General features: G+C 36.2%; 3 protein-coding genes and 1 long non-coding RNA gene across 8 annotated transcripts in view; 3 read left to right on the top strand and 1 right to left on the bottom strand.

Annotated features, from left to right (window-relative positions):
- The window catches only part of tbl3 (transducin beta like 3), a 28,487-nt gene extending 25,312 nt beyond the window's left edge, over window positions 1-3,175 (bottom strand). Inside the window, exons 1-5 of the mRNA XM_051106705.1 lie at window positions 2,995-3,175; window positions 2,815-2,866; window positions 2,631-2,726; window positions 1,836-1,883; window positions 1,612-1,753 (exon numbers count right to left, since the gene is read on the bottom strand). Of these exons, the coding sequence (XP_050962662.1) occupies window positions 1,612-1,753; window positions 1,836-1,883; window positions 2,631-2,726; window positions 2,815-2,866; window positions 2,995-3,026 (370 nt within the window). The 5' untranslated portion in view covers window positions 3,027-3,175. The remainder of the gene's footprint in view (window positions 1-1,611; window positions 1,754-1,835; window positions 1,884-2,630; window positions 2,727-2,814; window positions 2,867-2,994) is intronic.
- Window positions 3,176-3,951: 776 nt separating this feature from the next.
- LOC127163185 (protein SCO1 homolog, mitochondrial) lies at window positions 3,952-6,610 on the top strand. Its single transcript, XM_051106279.1, has 7 exons — window positions 3,952-4,171; window positions 4,521-4,634; window positions 4,754-4,844; window positions 4,964-5,161; window positions 5,563-5,655; window positions 5,747-5,862; window positions 6,274-6,610. The coding sequence occupies exons 1-7, from the start codon at window positions 3,995-3,997 to the stop codon at window positions 6,406-6,408; spliced, it is 924 nt and encodes a 307-aa protein (XP_050962236.1). The 5' UTR covers window positions 3,952-3,994; the 3' UTR covers window positions 6,409-6,610.
- A 756-nt stretch (window positions 6,611-7,366) lies between these two features.
- Window positions 7,367-18,428, top strand: part of LOC127163186 (immunoglobulin lambda-1 light chain-like) — a 50,352-nt gene continuing 39,290 nt past the window's right edge. The window contains exons 1-2 of one of the 5 annotated variants that reach the window (XM_051106284.1): window positions 7,367-7,505; window positions 13,553-13,876. In XM_051106284.1, coding sequence (XP_050962241.1) covers window positions 7,466-7,505; window positions 13,553-13,876 — 364 coding nt within the window. In that variant the 5' untranslated portion in view covers window positions 7,367-7,465. Of the gene's footprint in view, window positions 7,506-7,581; window positions 7,909-8,971; window positions 9,122-11,026; window positions 11,186-11,272; window positions 11,606-13,300; window positions 13,477-13,552; window positions 13,877-18,428 lie in introns of those variants that run through there. The other 4 variants (XM_051106283.1, XM_051106282.1, XM_051106281.1 and 1 more) reach the window with 4 other exon arrangements.
- On the top strand, window positions 11,614-12,475 carry LOC127163189 (uncharacterized). The gene is made up of 3 exons (XR_007827460.1): window positions 11,614-12,014; window positions 12,207-12,299; window positions 12,391-12,475. It is a non-coding gene; the product is annotated as an uncharacterized LOC127163189 (long non-coding RNA).

Raw genomic sequence — 18,428 nt, 5'->3', positions numbered from 1 at the left:
AGAAATCTGAATGTTGAATGAAGCTAGGTTCAAAGTTCTTGTTTCGCTTTTACAGAGGAGATTTTGGGATTTGATTTCTTTTTGTCATTCCATTAATTTAATATAAAAATTAAATTATGGGAAAGATAGGTTACACATTAAGTCCACTTTAGACATTCTACTAACTTGCAGATAATAATATTAATTGAATAAAAGGCTATTGAAGTGCACTTAAAGAAGCACACTTTCATGACTAAGTTTGACACACTTTGAAGTGCAATTTGTAATAATGTCAAATTGAAAGTTTTACTTAAAGTACATGTTAAATCATTACGTTTTAATAAAGTTTTGCCATGCATTGAAGCAACACACTTATAAAGCATATGCAAAGTATTTCAAGATAATTTTAACTGTATGGTGTTATTTAATATTACATACATTTTCAATGTACTAAATTGCAACTTTATCATTACAAATGTGTAATTACAAATATATTCAAATACATGACTTACAAATTTCAAAAGAAATTAAATGAAAATACATTTTAATTTATCATAAATGATGGTGTATTTAGCAGTTCACTTAAAACATATTCCAAAGACAACAGAAGGACATATAAAGATACTTAAATGAACCAAAAAAAGCCCTCTAAAAAAGCATTTGTTCGCATTTTAAAAACTAATACACTTATTTAATGGCAAATAACATTCAATTAAGTGTCTAAAAACTTTACATTCATTTGCACCAAAGTATATGTTTTTTAAACTAATTATTTCCATAATAAATACTCATGCTCATGTAAATCATGCAAAAGTGTACTTTTCCCACAAGGTTAGTGCTGAGTAAAGTACTTAAAAACAAGAATTCAAATTAGTTTTTGAACAGTAAGATTTGTAATATTATTCGAAGAAGTCTCTTCTGCTCACCAAGCCTGCATTTATTAGATCCAAAGTACAGCAAAAACAGTAACATTTTGAAATATTTAAAATTACTGTTTTCTATTTGAATATATTTTAAAATGTAATTTATTCCTGTGATTTCAAAGCTGAATTTTTAGCAGCATTACTTCAGTCACATGATCCATTAAAAATCATTGTTATGTTTTGATTTGCTGCTTAAAAAAACTTTATTGTTTATTATTATTATTATTATTATTATGTTGAAAACAGCGGAGTATAATTTTTTCAGGTTTCTTTGTTGAATAGAACGTTCAGAAGAACAGCATTTATCTGAAATAAAAATTTTTTGTAACAATAACATCACTTTTGATCAATTTAAACCAACTTTGCTTTTTTGTAATAAATTGTAATAAAATTTGAAGAAATTCAGAATATTAGTATGATTTCTGTAGGATCATGTGACTGCTAAAAACTCAGCTGTGAAATCACAGGAATAAATTACATTTTATGTTTTTGCTGTACTTTGGATCTAATAAATGCAAGCTTGATGAGCAGAAGAGACTTTTAAAAAAAAGAAAAAAAAAAAAAGAAACATTAAAAATCTTACTGTTCAAAAACTTTTGACTGGTAGCGTATCTTAGTATGACATTTTGCCGTATTATTAACATATGTCTGATAGCAAAACTGTTGTTTAGTGTTACTCATTGCATTAAAGACCTGGTTTACGTCTCACCTGTAGCCAGCAGGGTGGAAGTGCAGTCAAAGGTCATGCTGGCCACAGGCACATTGTGGATGGCCTTCCACGACCGAGTGCATTTCTCCTGCTTCCAGTCCCACTGCTTGAGGAGCAGAGCCCTGCTGGCGGTCACCAGCATCTACAGAGAAACAGCAGACACAATCTCAGTCTACTCTAGACTAACACTGACACATCAGACAGGTCAATGAAACTCATCTCACCTCATCATCAGGACTGAGAGAGAAAGAGGTGATGTCCTCTTGATCGTCCTGCTCAGAGAAAGCAAAAGTGAGAAATACAGGCAACCATACACAGCCACTTTTAGGGGGCCAATTTTTAAAAGCACATATTTATGTACTTTACTGTTTTATGCTTATCTTAGGTTCAGACAAAACTCATTTTAAAAACATTATTGCATTTAGAGAAAAATATTATTACAAGAGTTAATAGGGTAAAAACTGAAAAAGGTTTTACCATACCTTAATAATAAAAAAAAAATGTTTTAGGGTGAAAAATAAATTAGGGGAATGACAGGTTACACTTACTTTTTTAATTTATTTTTTTTTAATTACTATTACACGTCCACTTTAGCCATTCTACTAACTATAAGTAACAGTCATGAAAGTGCACTCGAATGGCTTTTTTATTTCTTTAATGGCCTTTAAATTTGCAGATGCAAATCGATAAAGTGTAATAAAATAAACACCAATATTTGTATTTTGGATTTCTTCTTTCCACTAGTCTAAAAGAAGACATTTTTGGAAGCAAAACAGAAAAAAATGGCGGGAAAAAAACTAAACACTCATATATCACTTCAATATTTATGTTGCAATTTTATTTATTTATTTGAAAAAAAATAATAATAATAATAATATAATAAAAAATACCAAATTCTCCTGTGGTTGTGTTCACTGGTTTTAGACGAACTAAATAAACTAAAAATGGGTTTTTAAGGGGGTTTATTTTGCCCATAGTTGAAGGAACACACATATAAAACAAAACTGTAAGACACTGACCTGCTCAATGCTATGAACGATTTTCCCTGTATTGATTTGTAAAATGTTGACTCTTGGACCACATGTGCAAAATATGTACTGCTCATCATGACTTATCTGGATGGAGAAACAAAATATGCAGTTATAACAGCTGTAATTCACGGACCTGATCATATGATTCTCAACTACTAATGTATGAACTTACCTGCACTTTACCTCCCTTATAGAACGGCTCTATTTTGCTGGAGACTGCGTAACTAAACAAACAAATGAAATAATCATCAACTAGTTGTCAAATAAGATAGTTAACAATGATCTCAACTAGTCACATTTTAAACAATCTTTCCCACCGAGAAGAGTCAGAATAGAAGAAAACTAGACTTACTTTGATTTAAACAGCAGCGTGTTTCCAGCCATGACAAGCCGCGATGTTTTTAACTTCTCGTGAAGAAAACAGATATTATTAAAAGCATGTGTATTACTTCAAATACCTCTATATTTCACACGCATGGTGCATGTGTTCACGCAAGTGGCGCACAAATATGACGTCCAAACTAAAACGCAAGCTCCAGTGACCTCTAGTGGAAAACAAAAATTTATGTTTTTTATTCTTTTAAAAATGAAGTGAAGCATTGTACAGAATCCATATTGCCCTCAACAAACAAAAAGCTGTTCGAATTCTGCAAGCATGTGAATTGTTTAATGTATTCCTGTGATATTATTTATATCTCCCCCTAGCATTTTAAATTATTTTGTATTTGTTGGAATTGAACTGAATTGTATTGAATGTGTTGACATTGTTAAATAGTGAAAAACAGAACGAACGCCAAGCAAAAATATCCACGTAGATTCAATAATAATACAATAATAATAATAATAATAATAATAATAATAATAATAATAATAATAATAATAATAATAATAATACGTTCTATAAATCATAAAATATAATAATAGCATTACACCTTAGTAAAGGAGAAAGTGCTGGTAACAAAATTATTTTTGTAAGTATGTGTTCATACTTGCAAAATAATGATTAAAAAACTAGCATGTTCCCGTTCAAGTTCGTTTTTTGTTTCTAATTCACCGTTTATTTATCATTTCATCGTTTTTATCGGGTTTTAAAGTTTTAAAGCGCTAGATGTCAACAATATTCGTCATCCCCGTATGAAAAATAGCAACTGAAGAAGTGAGGTAACCCTACGTCATATCCGATTTCTATTTCATATCTTTAAACAGACCTCAGATCAGTTGGTGTCAGTTTGATCGCCGTTGTTCTCCGTTCAGTTCGGTTTTTTAATCTGTTCCGGGGTCAGTCATTTGTATGCGACTTTTGTACATCGTTAGTTTGTGTAAACCGCCAGTCAGTTCCGCGTTGAGGAAGCATGATGTTAACTCGCAGCACTTTGGGTTTAACAGGAGTAACGTTAATTAGTTTAAAGAGTTTAAGATGTCAGACGTTCAGATCAATATGTGTCAGTAAATGTTATAATGTCCAAAGTCCCTGCAGTGTGTCAAGATCAGCGCACGCATGTGCAGTGCTGTCACAAACCAACACACTGGTAGGTCACTGGCGATTCTGTCATTCATAAATACTGTCATATTTATGTATTTGCAGCTACATGTGGAAATAATTAGTGTGACTGAAGTGTTGCCTGTTTAATTTTCAGCATTTGTCTATTCATATAAATGTGTTAATTGCTATATGCCCTTAAATGTAACATCTGATTTTAAATTAAATTAAACCATTTAAAATCCTGTTGTGGGCCCTTTAGAAGTTTGCTGAGGCCCTCTAGTGGGCTCCTGGTTGAAAACCATTGGTTGAAATGATGTTTCTTTTATAAATGATGTTTATATGTAGGTGTGTTTACTCCTCCAGCATTTTCATTTATTCTGTGTGACCTTTTACAGTTTAGGATGTGTAGGACAGCACCGTGTGTGTCTTTTCTAAACATACGACCACTGTCCACTCTACCTCCACCACCTTCATCAAAAAAAGACAAATCCAGCAACAAGAAGAGCGGCGTAAGCTTCACTTACAGCACTACACAGCTCTCTTTACTAGCCCAAAAGTAGAGATCTTTGCAGATTTGTTCAACATTTTTCTTCTTAAGTATATTTCCATCAAACTGTTTTTTCCACAGCCAGTTACATGGAAGTCTCTTGCTATCACATTTGCTTTGGGAGGAGGTCTACTTCTAGGGATGAAATACTTCAAGAGAGAAAAAGAGGAAAGTAAGGACATGGATTTATGCATTTAAACAGCATTTCTAAGTGATTGACCTACACCACATTTTTTGGCATCCTTATATCATAATGAGAGCATTATCATTAATGTGTTTCTGGTGTTGTAGTGATTGAGAAAGAAAGAACAAAGTCGATGGGAAAAGCAGCACTTGGAGGACCATTCTCACTCGTCGACCACAACAATAAACCCACAAAGAGTGAAGATTTCCTCGGCCAGTGGCTGCTGATCTATTTCGGTTTCACACACTGTCCAGACATCTGTCCTGATGAACTGGAGAAAATGATTGAGGCTGTTGATGAGATCGGTAATGTAGATAAAAATACATTTTAAAAAATTAAGTAAATAAAAATTAAGAAAACTAATGTTTAGACCTTGATTTCATGTTTGCAAAAAAGTTTTTAAGATTATTTTTATATAAATTAATATAAACCGTTTGCAAAAATGTAAGAAACAGTTTTTAATTATACTTTTATATTGCAATAATTTCACATTCAATCTTTAAATTAATGTAGAAACAACATATAAAGGAAGTATATTTTTGATATTTGTTGTTTTTTTATGACTGAAGGCAAGTATCACTGATGCCAACTGATGTCTCTATGAACTTATATGAATATATATGTATTCATTGGGTCAGAAAGTGCCATTTAGTTTAAAGAAAAAAGCACAAGTTTTTAAGCGAAATCTGTTACTTTTGTGTCGCAGATCGAATAAAAACACTTCCAGACATAACACCAATCCTCATCACCATCGATCCTGATAGAGACACACCAGAAGCACTGGCAGCTTATGTCAAAGGTGAGCAGGGATCATCTGTATCACTCTTCACTCACCATATGCTGTAATATGATTTCCTCATCATTTATATTCTTCTGAATCTCACATGCAGAGTTTTCCCCCAAGCTGATTGGTCTGACAGGCACAACTCCCCAGATCGAGCAAGTCTCCAGAGCCTACAGAGTGTACTACAGCCAGGGCCCGAAAGATGAAGACAACGACTACATTGTGAGCATTTAGTGTAGAATGTAAAATAATGTTTTTTTGCTGACACAAGAAACATTTATATTCTCATGCCTAATGTTAAAGTGATAGTGAACATTTTGTCATCTTTTACTCACCCGAAAGAAGATATTTTTTCAAGAATGTTGGTAACCTAACATTTGACGGTAGCCATTGACAGTTTGGAAAAGAAATATCTGGTTTGGTGAAATGTTTTGTTATCAACATTCTTCAAAATATCTTCTTTCATACGCAACAGAAGAAAGAAACTCACACAGGTTTGGAAAAACTTCAGGGTGAGTTAAATAATGACAAAATGTTCATTTTTGGGATGACTATCCCTTTAAAAAAATAATTCCTAATAATCTGACAAGTCTGTACTCAGCTTGCGCATATTGTGTTTTCCTGTAATTGCAGGTTGATCACACCATCATAATGTACCTGGTGGGACCTGATGGCCAGTTTCTTGAGTATTTTGGACAGAACAAGAAATCTGCTGAGATCTCATCATCCATCGCTTCCCACATGAGGAAATACAAACATGGAAAATGAGGCATTGCTTCAGCACATTTGAGTGCTTATTTCTGTCTCAAAACACCATCATTACTCTGTGAAATGGGTTATATTTATTTGAAGTGTAATTCTAATTAAGAAATCAAAAACTTTTGCAACATTCCCCATTTCTTTACAGTCCAACACAGTAACATCTATTGGACTTTGTTTCTAGTTATTCTGCTCCAATAAAGTGTGATTTGATTAAGATTTTTGTAATGTGTTTTGTTACTGAAGAACAAATTACATCAACTTTACACCATTCAATACATAAATTCATGATTTTTTTTTTTCAAGTTCTATAAATCAAGTTTCATTATGAGGCTGAAGACTTTCAGAATACTTTTCTTAGGCAAAATGTTCATTCACCTTTAAAGCTTCTTTTTATCTCATAAAATCACTAAGAGTGACAATTTACTTTCATTTTACTCCCCAACTAGGCAGATGTGTGATGAATATTCAGAGGATGTGTACACATCTGTGTAGAAAAGAATTAGGGATCGTGCTCCCTAATTTATTTGAATAAAACAGATATGACTGAAGTCTACCAGAGAGAACTGAAGTGTGACTTGAAGTGGATGCAGTGAGCTGTGAACACAACACACACACTTACACAGGAGACACCTGTTGACCCAATATAGTTTTCATGTAAATGACTCAGAAAAGCAGTATGTAAATTTTGAGGTTTCTCTTTCATAGGGAGAGACAAATATCAAGAAATCTAATGATTTATACTAATTTACAATAATGATTCACAAAACATGACAAGACAGGAACACAGTAAAAAGACCTGATACAGCGATACTTAGTAAAATATTTCATATTCGGTATAAATAAATTAATATTATCAAGTGCATTTGACAAAATAGAAAAATCCACTAAAGCAAGATTAATCTGGTCTGGTGTGAAGTGAGTGAGTGTGTGAGATGTGTTGAGTGTGTGTTGTATGAGGTGGGCGGGTCTTTCCCTTCACTGTCTTAAAGTTTGTGTCTCTGATCTGATCTCAGCATTATTCTACAGCACTGCTCATCTTCACACATCAACACCAAATCACAAGATGATCACAATATTCTGCGCTTTCTTCACTCTTCTGACCTGTAAGTTTTCATCACATCTGATGATTTCAAGTGTTTTGACACACAATCTCATGTAAAGGTTGTGTTTATTCTGCAGGTGTCAGTGGAGTGACTGTACTGACTCAGAGTCCATTAATCACAGCCAGTAAAGGACAAACGGCTAAACTGGACTGTAATCTGGGGACAGTAACTAATGATGCTGCTAGATGGTACAAACAGACTCCAGGAGGAGTTCCTCAGTATATGTTAAAATTTTATCATGGCTGGAGCTCAGTTAGTTATGGATCTGGTTTCTCTGCTCCCAAGTTCACATCAACACATTCATCTCAATCAGATTATAGTCTGATCATCAATAATGTGGATGTGGATGATTCTGCAGTGTATTACTGTTACACATGGGACGGCTCTGTTAGTGAGGGGGTATCACAGTGATTCACAGCATGACAAAAACCTCCTCACTGCTCACATTCACTTCTACTTATAGACAACAGATGACAAGATCGCTACTTCACATCTCAGATTCGTAATTAATTAATACCAGATTACAGGTGCTGATAATATTATTCTACAATTTCTTTACTAGTATGTCCTATAATTGTCCTATAACAATATGCTATGATTACTTGTAAAAGAGCAGCTCGGACATTCTGGACAATCATCAGTATGGAATGAGTAGTAATGAAATTAAATAATGATTTTTTTTTTTTTTTAGTGATTTATGACGTTTTTTTTTTTCATTTACATGTGTTACATTCTGCTCTTTAGTTGGAAGCTCCTTTTCCAGAATGATTTAATAGTTTTGACTGATCATCCAGTCTTTATAGTTAATGCTGAATTTGTTTTTGCTGTCCTCAAAGGAGGCACAGTCGTTATGTGTATTTATATGTATATTTATTACATTTCAGCACCCACCCTGTTTACATGATTTTAACAAACCGCCAAATGTGCAAAAATCATAAACACTTTTTTTTCGTATCATACCATCACACATATTTTCATACATGAAATGTGTAGCCATGCAAACAATAAAGTGAGATAAAAAATGTCTGAATATGTGTTATAAGCTTTATGTTAAACCATGCGTTAAGTCCTGAAGGTAAAATTAATTAATTGAGTTTTTCAGTAAAGCTACATGTAAAAATCTAGTTCAATTTTTGTATCAATACTCGGTCAGGGTTTCCTATATGACAGGGGTGGGGGAACCTTGATCCTGGAGGGCTGTTGTCCCTGCAGAGTTTAGCTCCATCCCTAATCAAATGCACCTGAACAAACTAAACAAGGTCTTCAGGATACAGGTTTTTTTTTTTTTTTTTTTTTTTTTTTTGTCAGGGTTGGAGCTAAGCTCTGCAGGGACACCGGCCCTCCAGGATCAAGATTACCCACCCCTGCTATATGACTTATTAGAGATTTGTCATTGAACTAACATTCATTTAGCAGAAACATTAAACCAGTGTCCATTTTAACCAGTATGATATGATTGGCTGAAGTGTAGTGATCCTCCCTCTTTCAGAGTTTGTCTTCTCTATATGAGAATCTCATTCTCTCTGATTCTCTTCATCTCTTCACTAAACTCAATCTGCTCATCACAGTCAAGATGTTGATCATATTCTACTGCATTATTCTCACTCTTCTGTCATGTAAGTTACACATTTCACTCTAAACATGTTGTTCTCTCAGGGGTGTCAAGGTTGATGAAATTAATTTTATTCATTATAATTTTACAGCTGTCAGATGTGCGAAAGTGGTCACACAGAAACCTCCAATACTGACAGAACAAAAAGGCAGATCTGTGACTATGGACTGTAACATTGAAAAGTATGAGAGTTATTATGTCAGCTGGTATAAACAGATTCCAAATGCAGCTCCTCAGTTTGTGTTGAGATACTATCATTCTCACAGCTCCCCTGACAAATATGGGGATGGTGATTCACAGCATGACAAAAACCTCCTCACTGATCACATTCACTTCTGCTTCTAGACAACAGATGAAAAACATGAAGTATATTCAGCATCTAAAAAATCAGAAAAAAGAAAAACAGTGGGTAAAACATGAGTGTTATGCAGACAGAACATTTGAGCTTTTTCTCCATAATCATTTTAGTTTCGACTACTCATCCAGTCTTAATAATTAATGGTAAACTAACTTTTCTTGCTGTCCTCAAAGCAGGAATTGTATTTATATTCAGATTTATATTTATATTTATTTTTTATTTATAAAATTTCAGCACTCTAACTGTTGCCATGAGCCAACTGTCCAAAAATCATGATTGTTTTTTTAGTATATACCATCACACATATTTTCATGAATATATACATGACATGTGTACCCATGCAAACAATAAAGTGAAATAAGAATGTATGAATATGTGTTGAGCTTTATGTTAAACCATGCATTAACTCCTGAAGGTAAAATTAATTGAGTGCTTCAATACATGTAAAAATCTAGATCATTACTGTATATATTTCATATGTATCTATAGACAATCAGGTTTTCATACTTATTTATATATATATAAATTAGGGATGTGACCAGATCCGATGTGCCTCGCGAGATCCGACTGGTCTCGTTAGGATATCCTGGCAAAACATGTTGCAGTGTTTACATTAGAGCTGCACGATTCATCCTTAAAATATCGAGATCTCGATTCAAACACTCACGCGATCTTATTCCTGAATGGCAACGATTTAGCTATGTCTATTATGACTGTTTCACATCGCCAGTGTCAGTGGAGCGTTAGAAACAGGTTTTGTCGCTGCCCATGTCTTTTCAACCACATTATAACCATTATTTCTGTGTTACAGACATTTAAATAACAGAAGTACTGGGATAAAAGTTTATAGGTTGTGTATAAACACTTATTGTCTACAGTTGCGATCAAAACGAAAGTATCTTTACACTTGTATGTATTGTAACGCTGATCCTCTTCCGCCAGGAGGTGGCGACAACTGCCCGTTTAAAACATGTCAATGAATCATTCATTCAGGAGATTTCAATAGTGAAACATCTTAATGAAGCGAGACACTGACTCCTTCATTGAATGTTTTTTTAAAATGAATATATGTATTTAAAAGACTTAAGCAATGAACAGTTTGTCAGAACCACTAGTAAAATACATTTAGTTTTCTAATCTTTTTTCTCCAGAATCGTGAGAGAATCATGGTCTCCAATTTATTAAAAAACAACTGGGATTCTCAATTTATCCAGAATCGTGAAGCTCTTGTTTAAATGTTGTTTATTTCTGCATATAATTCATTAAAATGGAAGTTTAATTTAATAAAGTTCAAAATGCACATACATTTTCTTTTTTTTTTTTGCATTTTGTCTTTTTCAGTTGAATAAAAGACTATTTTCCCTATATATTTCTTCATTGAGGATTTCTTAAGAAAAGTTTGAAAATCTCGTGTCGATCTCATGAACACAGTCTTCTGTCTCGCCTCACCTCGTCTCGTCACACCCCTAATATATATATATATATATTTAAATCATACATTTAGCTAAGAATATTAAACCAGTGTCCATTTCATTGTTAGGATAAGGTGATTGGCTGAACTGTTTTGATCCTCCCTCTTTCAGAGTTTGTCTTCTCTATATGAGAATCTCATTCTCTCTGATTCTCTTCATCTCTTCACTAAACTCAATCTGCTCATCACAGTCAAGATGTTGATCATATTCTACTGCATTATTCTCACTCTTCTGTCATGTAAGTTACACATTTCACTCTAAACATGTTGTTCTCTCAGGGGTGTCAAGGTTGATGAAATTAATTTTATTTACTGTAATTTTACAGCTGTCAGATGTGTGAAAGTGGTCACTCAGAAACCTCCAATACTGACAGAACAAAAAGGCAGATCTGTGACTATGGACTGTAACATCGAAAAGGATGAGAGTTATTATGTCAGCTGGTATAAACAGATTCCAAATGCAGCTCCTCAGTTTGTGTTGAGATACTACCATTCTCACAGCTCCCCTGACAAATATGGGGATGGTTTTACCTCCAGCCGCTTCACATCTAAAGCTCAGTCAAAAATTGACTATCAGCTGATCATCAGTAATGTGGATGTGGATGATTCTGCAGTGTATTACTGTGGCACATGGGACAACACTGCTAATGAGGAGGTATCACAGTGATTCACAGCATGACAAAAACCTCCTCACTGCTCACATTCACTTCTGCTTCTAGACAACAGACAATAAGAGCACTACTTTATTCATGTTGAACAAAAAACAACTCAGACATGGTGAAAAGATTGTGCAGCTTCACAGATTTGTTCAAGGTTTCTTTAACATTACTGCTTATTAAGTGTATTTCCTTCAAACATACGAATAGTACTGATGTGTCTTTTCTAGGGATGAAACACTTCAAGAGAGAAAAAGAGGTAAATAAGGACATGGATTTATGCATCTAAACAGCATTTATAAGTGATTGGAGGACCATTTTCACTCATCGATCACAACAATAAACCCACAAAGAGTGAAGATTTCCTCAGCCAGTGGCTGCTGATCAATTTCGGTTTTACACATACATATATGTATGTATCTATATATATATATATATATATATATATATATATATATATATATATAATATGAATATAAATATAAATGTATACTACTAAATTACATACATGATTATTTATGTAATATTTATTTATTTGCATTTAGTTTAAAGAAAAAATGACAAGAAGCATTTTCAAGCAAAATCTGTTACTTTTGTGTCGCAGAACGAATAAAAACACTTCCAGACATAACACCAATCCTAATCACCATCGATCCTGATAGAGACACACCAGAAGCACTGGCAGCTTATGTCAAATGTGAGCAGAGATCATCTGTATCACTCTTCACTCGCCATATGCTGTGATATGATTTCCTCATCATTTATATTCTTCTGAATCTCACATGCAGAGTTTTCCCCAAAGCTGATCGGTCTGACAGGCACAACTCCCCAGATTGAGCAAGTCTCCAGAGCCTACAGAGTGTACTACAGACACTCTGCTGAGATCTCAACATCCATCGCTTCCCACATGAGGAAATACAAACATGGAAAATGAGTGAAATGGCATTGCTTTAGCACGCTTTAGTGCTTATTTCTGTCTCAAAACACCATCATTACTCTGTGAAATGGGTTATATTTATTTGAAGTGCAATTCTAATTTAAGAAATCAAAAACTTTTGCAGTACTCCACATTTCTTTACAGTCCAACACAATAACGTCTATTGGACTTTGTTTTTAGTTTTTTATTATACTATTCCAGTAAAGTATATTTTGAATGTGTTTTGTTGAAGAATTGTGTGGTACCCTGCCACATCATAAATTACATCAACTTTACACCATTCAGTAAATAAATTCTTGATTTTTTTCACAACTAGGCAGAAGTGTGATGTTTATTCAGAGGACGTGTACATCTGTGTTGAAAAGAATTAGGGATCGTTTTTTTTTTTTTTTTGAATAAAACAGATATGACTGAAGTCTACCAGAGAAGTGTGACTTGAAGTGGATGCAGTGAGCTGTGAACACAACACACACACTTACACAGGAGACACCTGTTGACCAAACACAGTTTTCATGTAAATGACTCAGAAAAGCAGTATGTAAATTTTGAGGTTTCTCTTTGAGGATTTATACTAATTTACAACAATGATTCACAAAACATGACAAGACAGGAACACAGTAAAAAGACCTGATACAGCGATACTTAGTAAAATATTTCATATTCAGTATGATTAAATTAATTTATATAATCAAGTGCATATGACAAAATAGAAAATCCACTAAAGCAAGATTAATCTGGTCTGGTGTGAAGTGAGTGAGTGTGTGAGATGTGTTGAGTGTGTGTTGTATGAGGTGGGCGGGTCTTTCTCTTCACTGTCTTAAAGTTTGTGTCTCTGATCTGATCTCAGCATTATTCTACAGCACTGCTCATCTTCACACATCAACACCAAATCACAAGATGATCACAATATTCTGCGCTTTCTTCACTCTTCTGACCTGTAAGTTTTCATCACATCTGATGATTTCAAGTGTTTTGACACACAATCTCATGTAAAGGTTGTGTTTATTCTGCAGGTGTCAGTGGAGTGACTGTACTGACTCAGAGTCCATTAATCACAGCCAGTAAAGGACAAACGGCTAAACTGGACTGTAATCTGGGGACCATAACTAGTTATGCTGGATGGTACAAACAGACTCCAGGAGGAGTTCATCAGCATGTGTTAGTATTTTACCATGGCTGGAGCTCAGTTAAATATGGATCTGGTTTCCCGGCTCCTAAATTCACATCAACACATTCATCTCAGTCAGATTATAGTCTGATCATCAGTAATGTGGATGTGGATGATTCTGCAGTGTATTACTGTTACACATGGGATGGCTCTGTTAGTGAGGGGGTATCACAGTGATTCACAGCATGACAAAAACCTCCTCAGCACCAACATCAAACTAGTGTTACCTCTAGTAAAGATCATGAACACTTTTTTCTTACATATGTATGTGTATACATCACACATATTTTCATATATCAAATGTGTAATTATGCAAACAATAAGTGATATCATTTCCTAGAGATTTGTGATTGAACTACCATTCATTTAGCAGGAATGCTGGCAACAATGCTGGCAACATTGTGAGTTTTTTTGAAATCATATATGTGACCCTGGACCACAAAACCAGTCATAAGGGTCAATTTTTCAAAACTGAGCTTTATACATCATCTGAAAGCTGAAAACAAGTTTTCCATTGATGCATGGTTTATTAGGATAGGACACTATTTGGCCGAGATATGACTATTTTAATATATGGAATCTTAGGGTGCAAAAAAATCAAAATATTGAGAAATCACCTTTAAATTTGTCCAAATGAAGCTCTAACTAATGCATATTACTAATCAAAAATTAAGTTTTAATATATTTACAGTAGGAATTTTACTAAGTATCTTAATGAAACATGATCTTTACTTAATTTCCTAATGATTTTTGGCATAAAAGAAAAATCAATCATTTTGACCCATGCAGTGTATTTTTGGCTATTGCTACAAATATACCCCAGTGACTTAAGACTGATTTTGTGGTCCAGGGTCACATATATATTTAAGAATATGAAATCAGTGTCTATTTCATCATTGTCATGTTTCAGGCAGGAACAGACGAACAACGACGTAGTGAAACGAACAGTCTTTAATAATCCACAGGGAAACACGGGAAACACTGGAACACAGGGTAGTCACATCAACGTTCGACAAGGAAAGGGGGAAAACACACGCTATATATATATATATATATATATATATACACACACAGGCTGATTACAAACACAGGTGCAGACAATAAGGGAGATACCAAAACACACAGAGCTGCAGGGGGAAATGATGGGAGAAACCAACTAATCAGTCCAGGGGTGTGACATTACCTCCCCCTCCCGGAAGGCGCGTCCTCGCGCCGACAAACAGGGAAAACAAAATGTACAGTCTTAGGAGGGGGGCAAAAGATGGAGTCCAGGGTGGTGACAGAATAGTCCATGGAGGTGATGATGGAGGGAGGAGCCAAGGAGGAGACAGGAGGGGGCTGGAGCAGGAGGAGCCAGGTGAGACCCAGACCGCAGCCATGATGGAGCCCCACGGTGGAGCCGATGGAGGGAGGAGCCATGGCGGAGGAAGGGCTGACGACACCATGGGGCCGACCGGCGGAGGCGGAGCAGGTGGTGGTAGAGCCCGAGGCGGAGACGGAGAGCCGATGATCCTGGGCGACACCGAGGATCCGGAGGGCCCAGGCGGAGCCCAAGGCTCTGGCGACCGAGGCGGAGGCGGAGATCCGGAGGTCCGCGGCGGAGCTGGAGCAACAGAGGACCGAGGCTGTGCCTGTGGGAGGGAGGAGGTCCACTGAGCCGGAGGGACGGAGCGACGAGGCGCAGCCGGAGGAGTGGAGTCCAGAGACGAAGGTAGGGCAGACCAGGGCGGAGCCGGAGGGACGATGGAGCCCAGTGGAGCTGGTGGACCGACGGGCGACGGTGGAGACGAAGGAGCTGAGAGCCGGGGTGGAGCCGCAGGGTCGGAGGGCCGAGGCGGAGTCCAGGACTCAGAGGCTGGAGGCGAAGATGAGGGATCCTCCAGCCATGACACCGATGGAGACTGGCAGACCCGCGGCGAACCCACCGCACAGATGGTGAGCTGAGGGTGAGCAGAGGTGCTGACAGGAAGCAGAGGTGACTGAGGGAGGGTGGGTGGGAAATCCAAACAGGCTGACAGTTCAGAATTTGCAGGGGGTTCAATATTTAAATCCTCAGGGAAACATAGATCAGGTTCATTGTCCTTTATGGTATGTCCCAAAATCCAATTAAGCTCACCCTCAGCGGTGGTGCAGTGGGTAATACTGTCCTCAGCACTTTCCTTTCCCACTGCTCCCTCCACCGTCGCGGTCATTGTGGCCGGCTCACGCACCTGATCTGACGGCTCGTGCAACTCAGGCTCCGTGGTGATCAGCTGCTCTGTCGCTCCTCTCAGCGATGGCACGCTGGTCGCGGCGGGCTGTAGCTCTCCGTCATCGGTGGGCTCTAGCTGTGACTCCACGGGTCGGGGTGGCTGGCTGGGTTCTGGGTGTGGAGTAGGGCTGGACGATTTTATCGATTCTGCGATATAAATCGATATTTTTTTTCCAAAGAAAGTATCGATTTTTTTTAGCCGCGAGTATCGATACATACGTCCCATTCAAATCCCCCGTGTTGTTTACCCCCGTTCGCGTTGCAGGAAGAGCGATTTGGTCAGCCAGCCGCTAGTGTTGCTGTAGAGCAAGTTACCCATACTAACTTTACACAGACGCAGATGTCTACCTCTTCCTGTTTACCAAGTCAGAGCGAGGATATTTAGAGAATGGCGGCGAATATAAATCCAGCACCCGCCTGCTTAAAAACAGATGTGTGGGAGCACTTTGGTTTTAAAAAAAAGAAGGAAAGCAACGACTTGGATAAAAGCAATCGCGGTTTGTAAGCTATGTGTCACTAATGTTAAATATTCCGGCAATACCACAAATTTACGAGCGCACCTAAAACGTCACCACCTGGACAAGTTTATGCTTACGGAGGACCCAAAGCAGCAGCGGCTTGTAAGCTTGTAAGCTACAGTTTGCACTGTTTCAATAAATGGAACTAATTTTCTCAACACATCTTTGATTAATTTTGTCCAGCATTTATTTTGCAAGCTGTCTGATGTTTTTTGAGTTTATTTCAATTAATTCAATCCAAGTAAATGAAACACTCACAAGATGTCACCAAAATCACTCTGTCTCTTTTAAATCTATCAGAAAATGATGTAAGCGTATCGAATTATATAGAATCGTATCGAATTATATCGAATTGTATCATTGGCTAAATATCGTGATATATATCGTATCGTGAGCTGAATATCGTGTATCGTATCGTGAGATTAGTGTATCGCTACAGCCCTAGTCTGGAGTGGCACTGGCGAGATTGTCCATGGAACAGACGGGGAACGAGGATCGCTTTTCAATTACTTTATTAAAGTAATGTAACTTATTACTTTTGATTACTTTTTGATTACTTTTTGACTGTTAATCATTTTAAAACATTTAAACCAGGCAGAGTTAACCTTACAGTAGCACTCAACACTGATTACTGTCAGACTTTCAAAATCCTTCATCACTTTAATTAAGATAATAATAAGTAAGGCATAATATACATCTTTATTTTGTGATAACAACTGGCTGGACGTACATTATCCCATTTATTACACAGCTGCTTGCCACAAAAGTAAATAATTAGACATGATTTGATGATTTGAGTTAAAATAATTGAACACAAAAAATATCAGTTGCTAGAAAATGGCAAGTTCAAACTAGACAGACATTTTAGGGATACAGTGCAGACAGACAACATTTCACCATATAAAAAACTAAGTACTAGTACTCACAGTACTAGTTTGTTAGTTATCTTACAGTGTACAAAACAAAATGGCAGCAGCTGCGTTTAAAACAAAAGAACGAGTCCACGAAACCAGGATGACATAATTAAGAAATTGTACACATAATATTGAATTGAGTTTTAATATTTTATTAGTTAACCAAACGCAAAGCTTCCACTAAGAAAAATTATCAAGTGTATAGCGTCGACTTAAAATTTCCTGGATGGGTCTGTGTTATTAGCGTTTACCAGTTGTTATCGGGGAAAAACATACCTTGGAATGTCATGACTGACCAATCAGAATCAAGCATTCCATCTGCACCCATAGCCTTGTGGTTAGTGTGAGAACATATAGCGCAACTGTGTTCACGGCGACCTGAGTTTGAATCCCACCTTGAGACCTTTTGCAGATCCTGCTCCCCTCTCTCCTCCCAGTACTTTCCTGCCAGCTCTCCACTGTCCTTTCACAATAAAGGTATTTAAAAAAAATAAAAAATAGTCAAACATTCCACAGAGCCGTCTAATAATTTAATTTAAAGCACAGCCACCACAAATTCAGGCTTAACACCTATTTTTTACTCGTTTTTGGATCATTTTAGATCATTCTGAGGTTAAATACAGATTTGAAATCATAAGAAATAGTTTAATAGCTATGATACTGGTTTTGAAATCAAATGTTTGCATAATTATGACAGGAAACACTGGCATCTGACAATGCCTTGGAAAAAACAATAAATCTTTAAAACTAAAGGATATGCATAAAACCAAATAGGAAATAAAACAGTTATTGATTAAACGTGCCCTATTCTGTGTCCTAAACTCCTGAAACACTCTCATTTTAGAGCAGTCAATGCAATTTATAAAAGTCAGCTGAATCTGTATGTGGGTGTGTTTGTGTGAAAAAATTCAGATGTAACCCCCTCTGTTCATTATTAACATTTTTCAAAAGTAACTAATTTAATTACATATTTTTTTCTCAGTAACTGTAACTAATTATAATTACATTTATTTTGTAATTACATTATGTAATTCTGTT

This window comes from Labeo rohita, chromosome 3, assembly GCF_022985175.1.
Source record: "Labeo rohita strain BAU-BD-2019 chromosome 3, IGBB_LRoh.1.0, whole genome shotgun sequence".
Lineage (NCBI taxonomy): Eukaryota > Metazoa > Chordata > Actinopteri > Cypriniformes > Cyprinidae > Labeo > Labeo rohita.
This window is presented reverse-complemented; position numbering and strand designations above follow the sequence as displayed.

Coding starts and splice junctions, on each gene's coding strand:
- LOC127163185 (XM_051106279.1), top strand. CDS start 3,995: ATGATGTTAACTCGCAGCACTTTGGGTTTAACAGGAGTAACGTTAATT. Junction 4,172..4,520: donor TGTCACAAACCAACACACTG/GTAGGTCACTGG, acceptor GACCTTTTACAG/TTTAGGATGTGTAGGACAGC. Junction 5,863..6,273: donor ATGAAGACAACGACTACATT/GTGAGCATTTAG, acceptor CTGTAATTGCAG/GTTGATCACACCATCATAAT.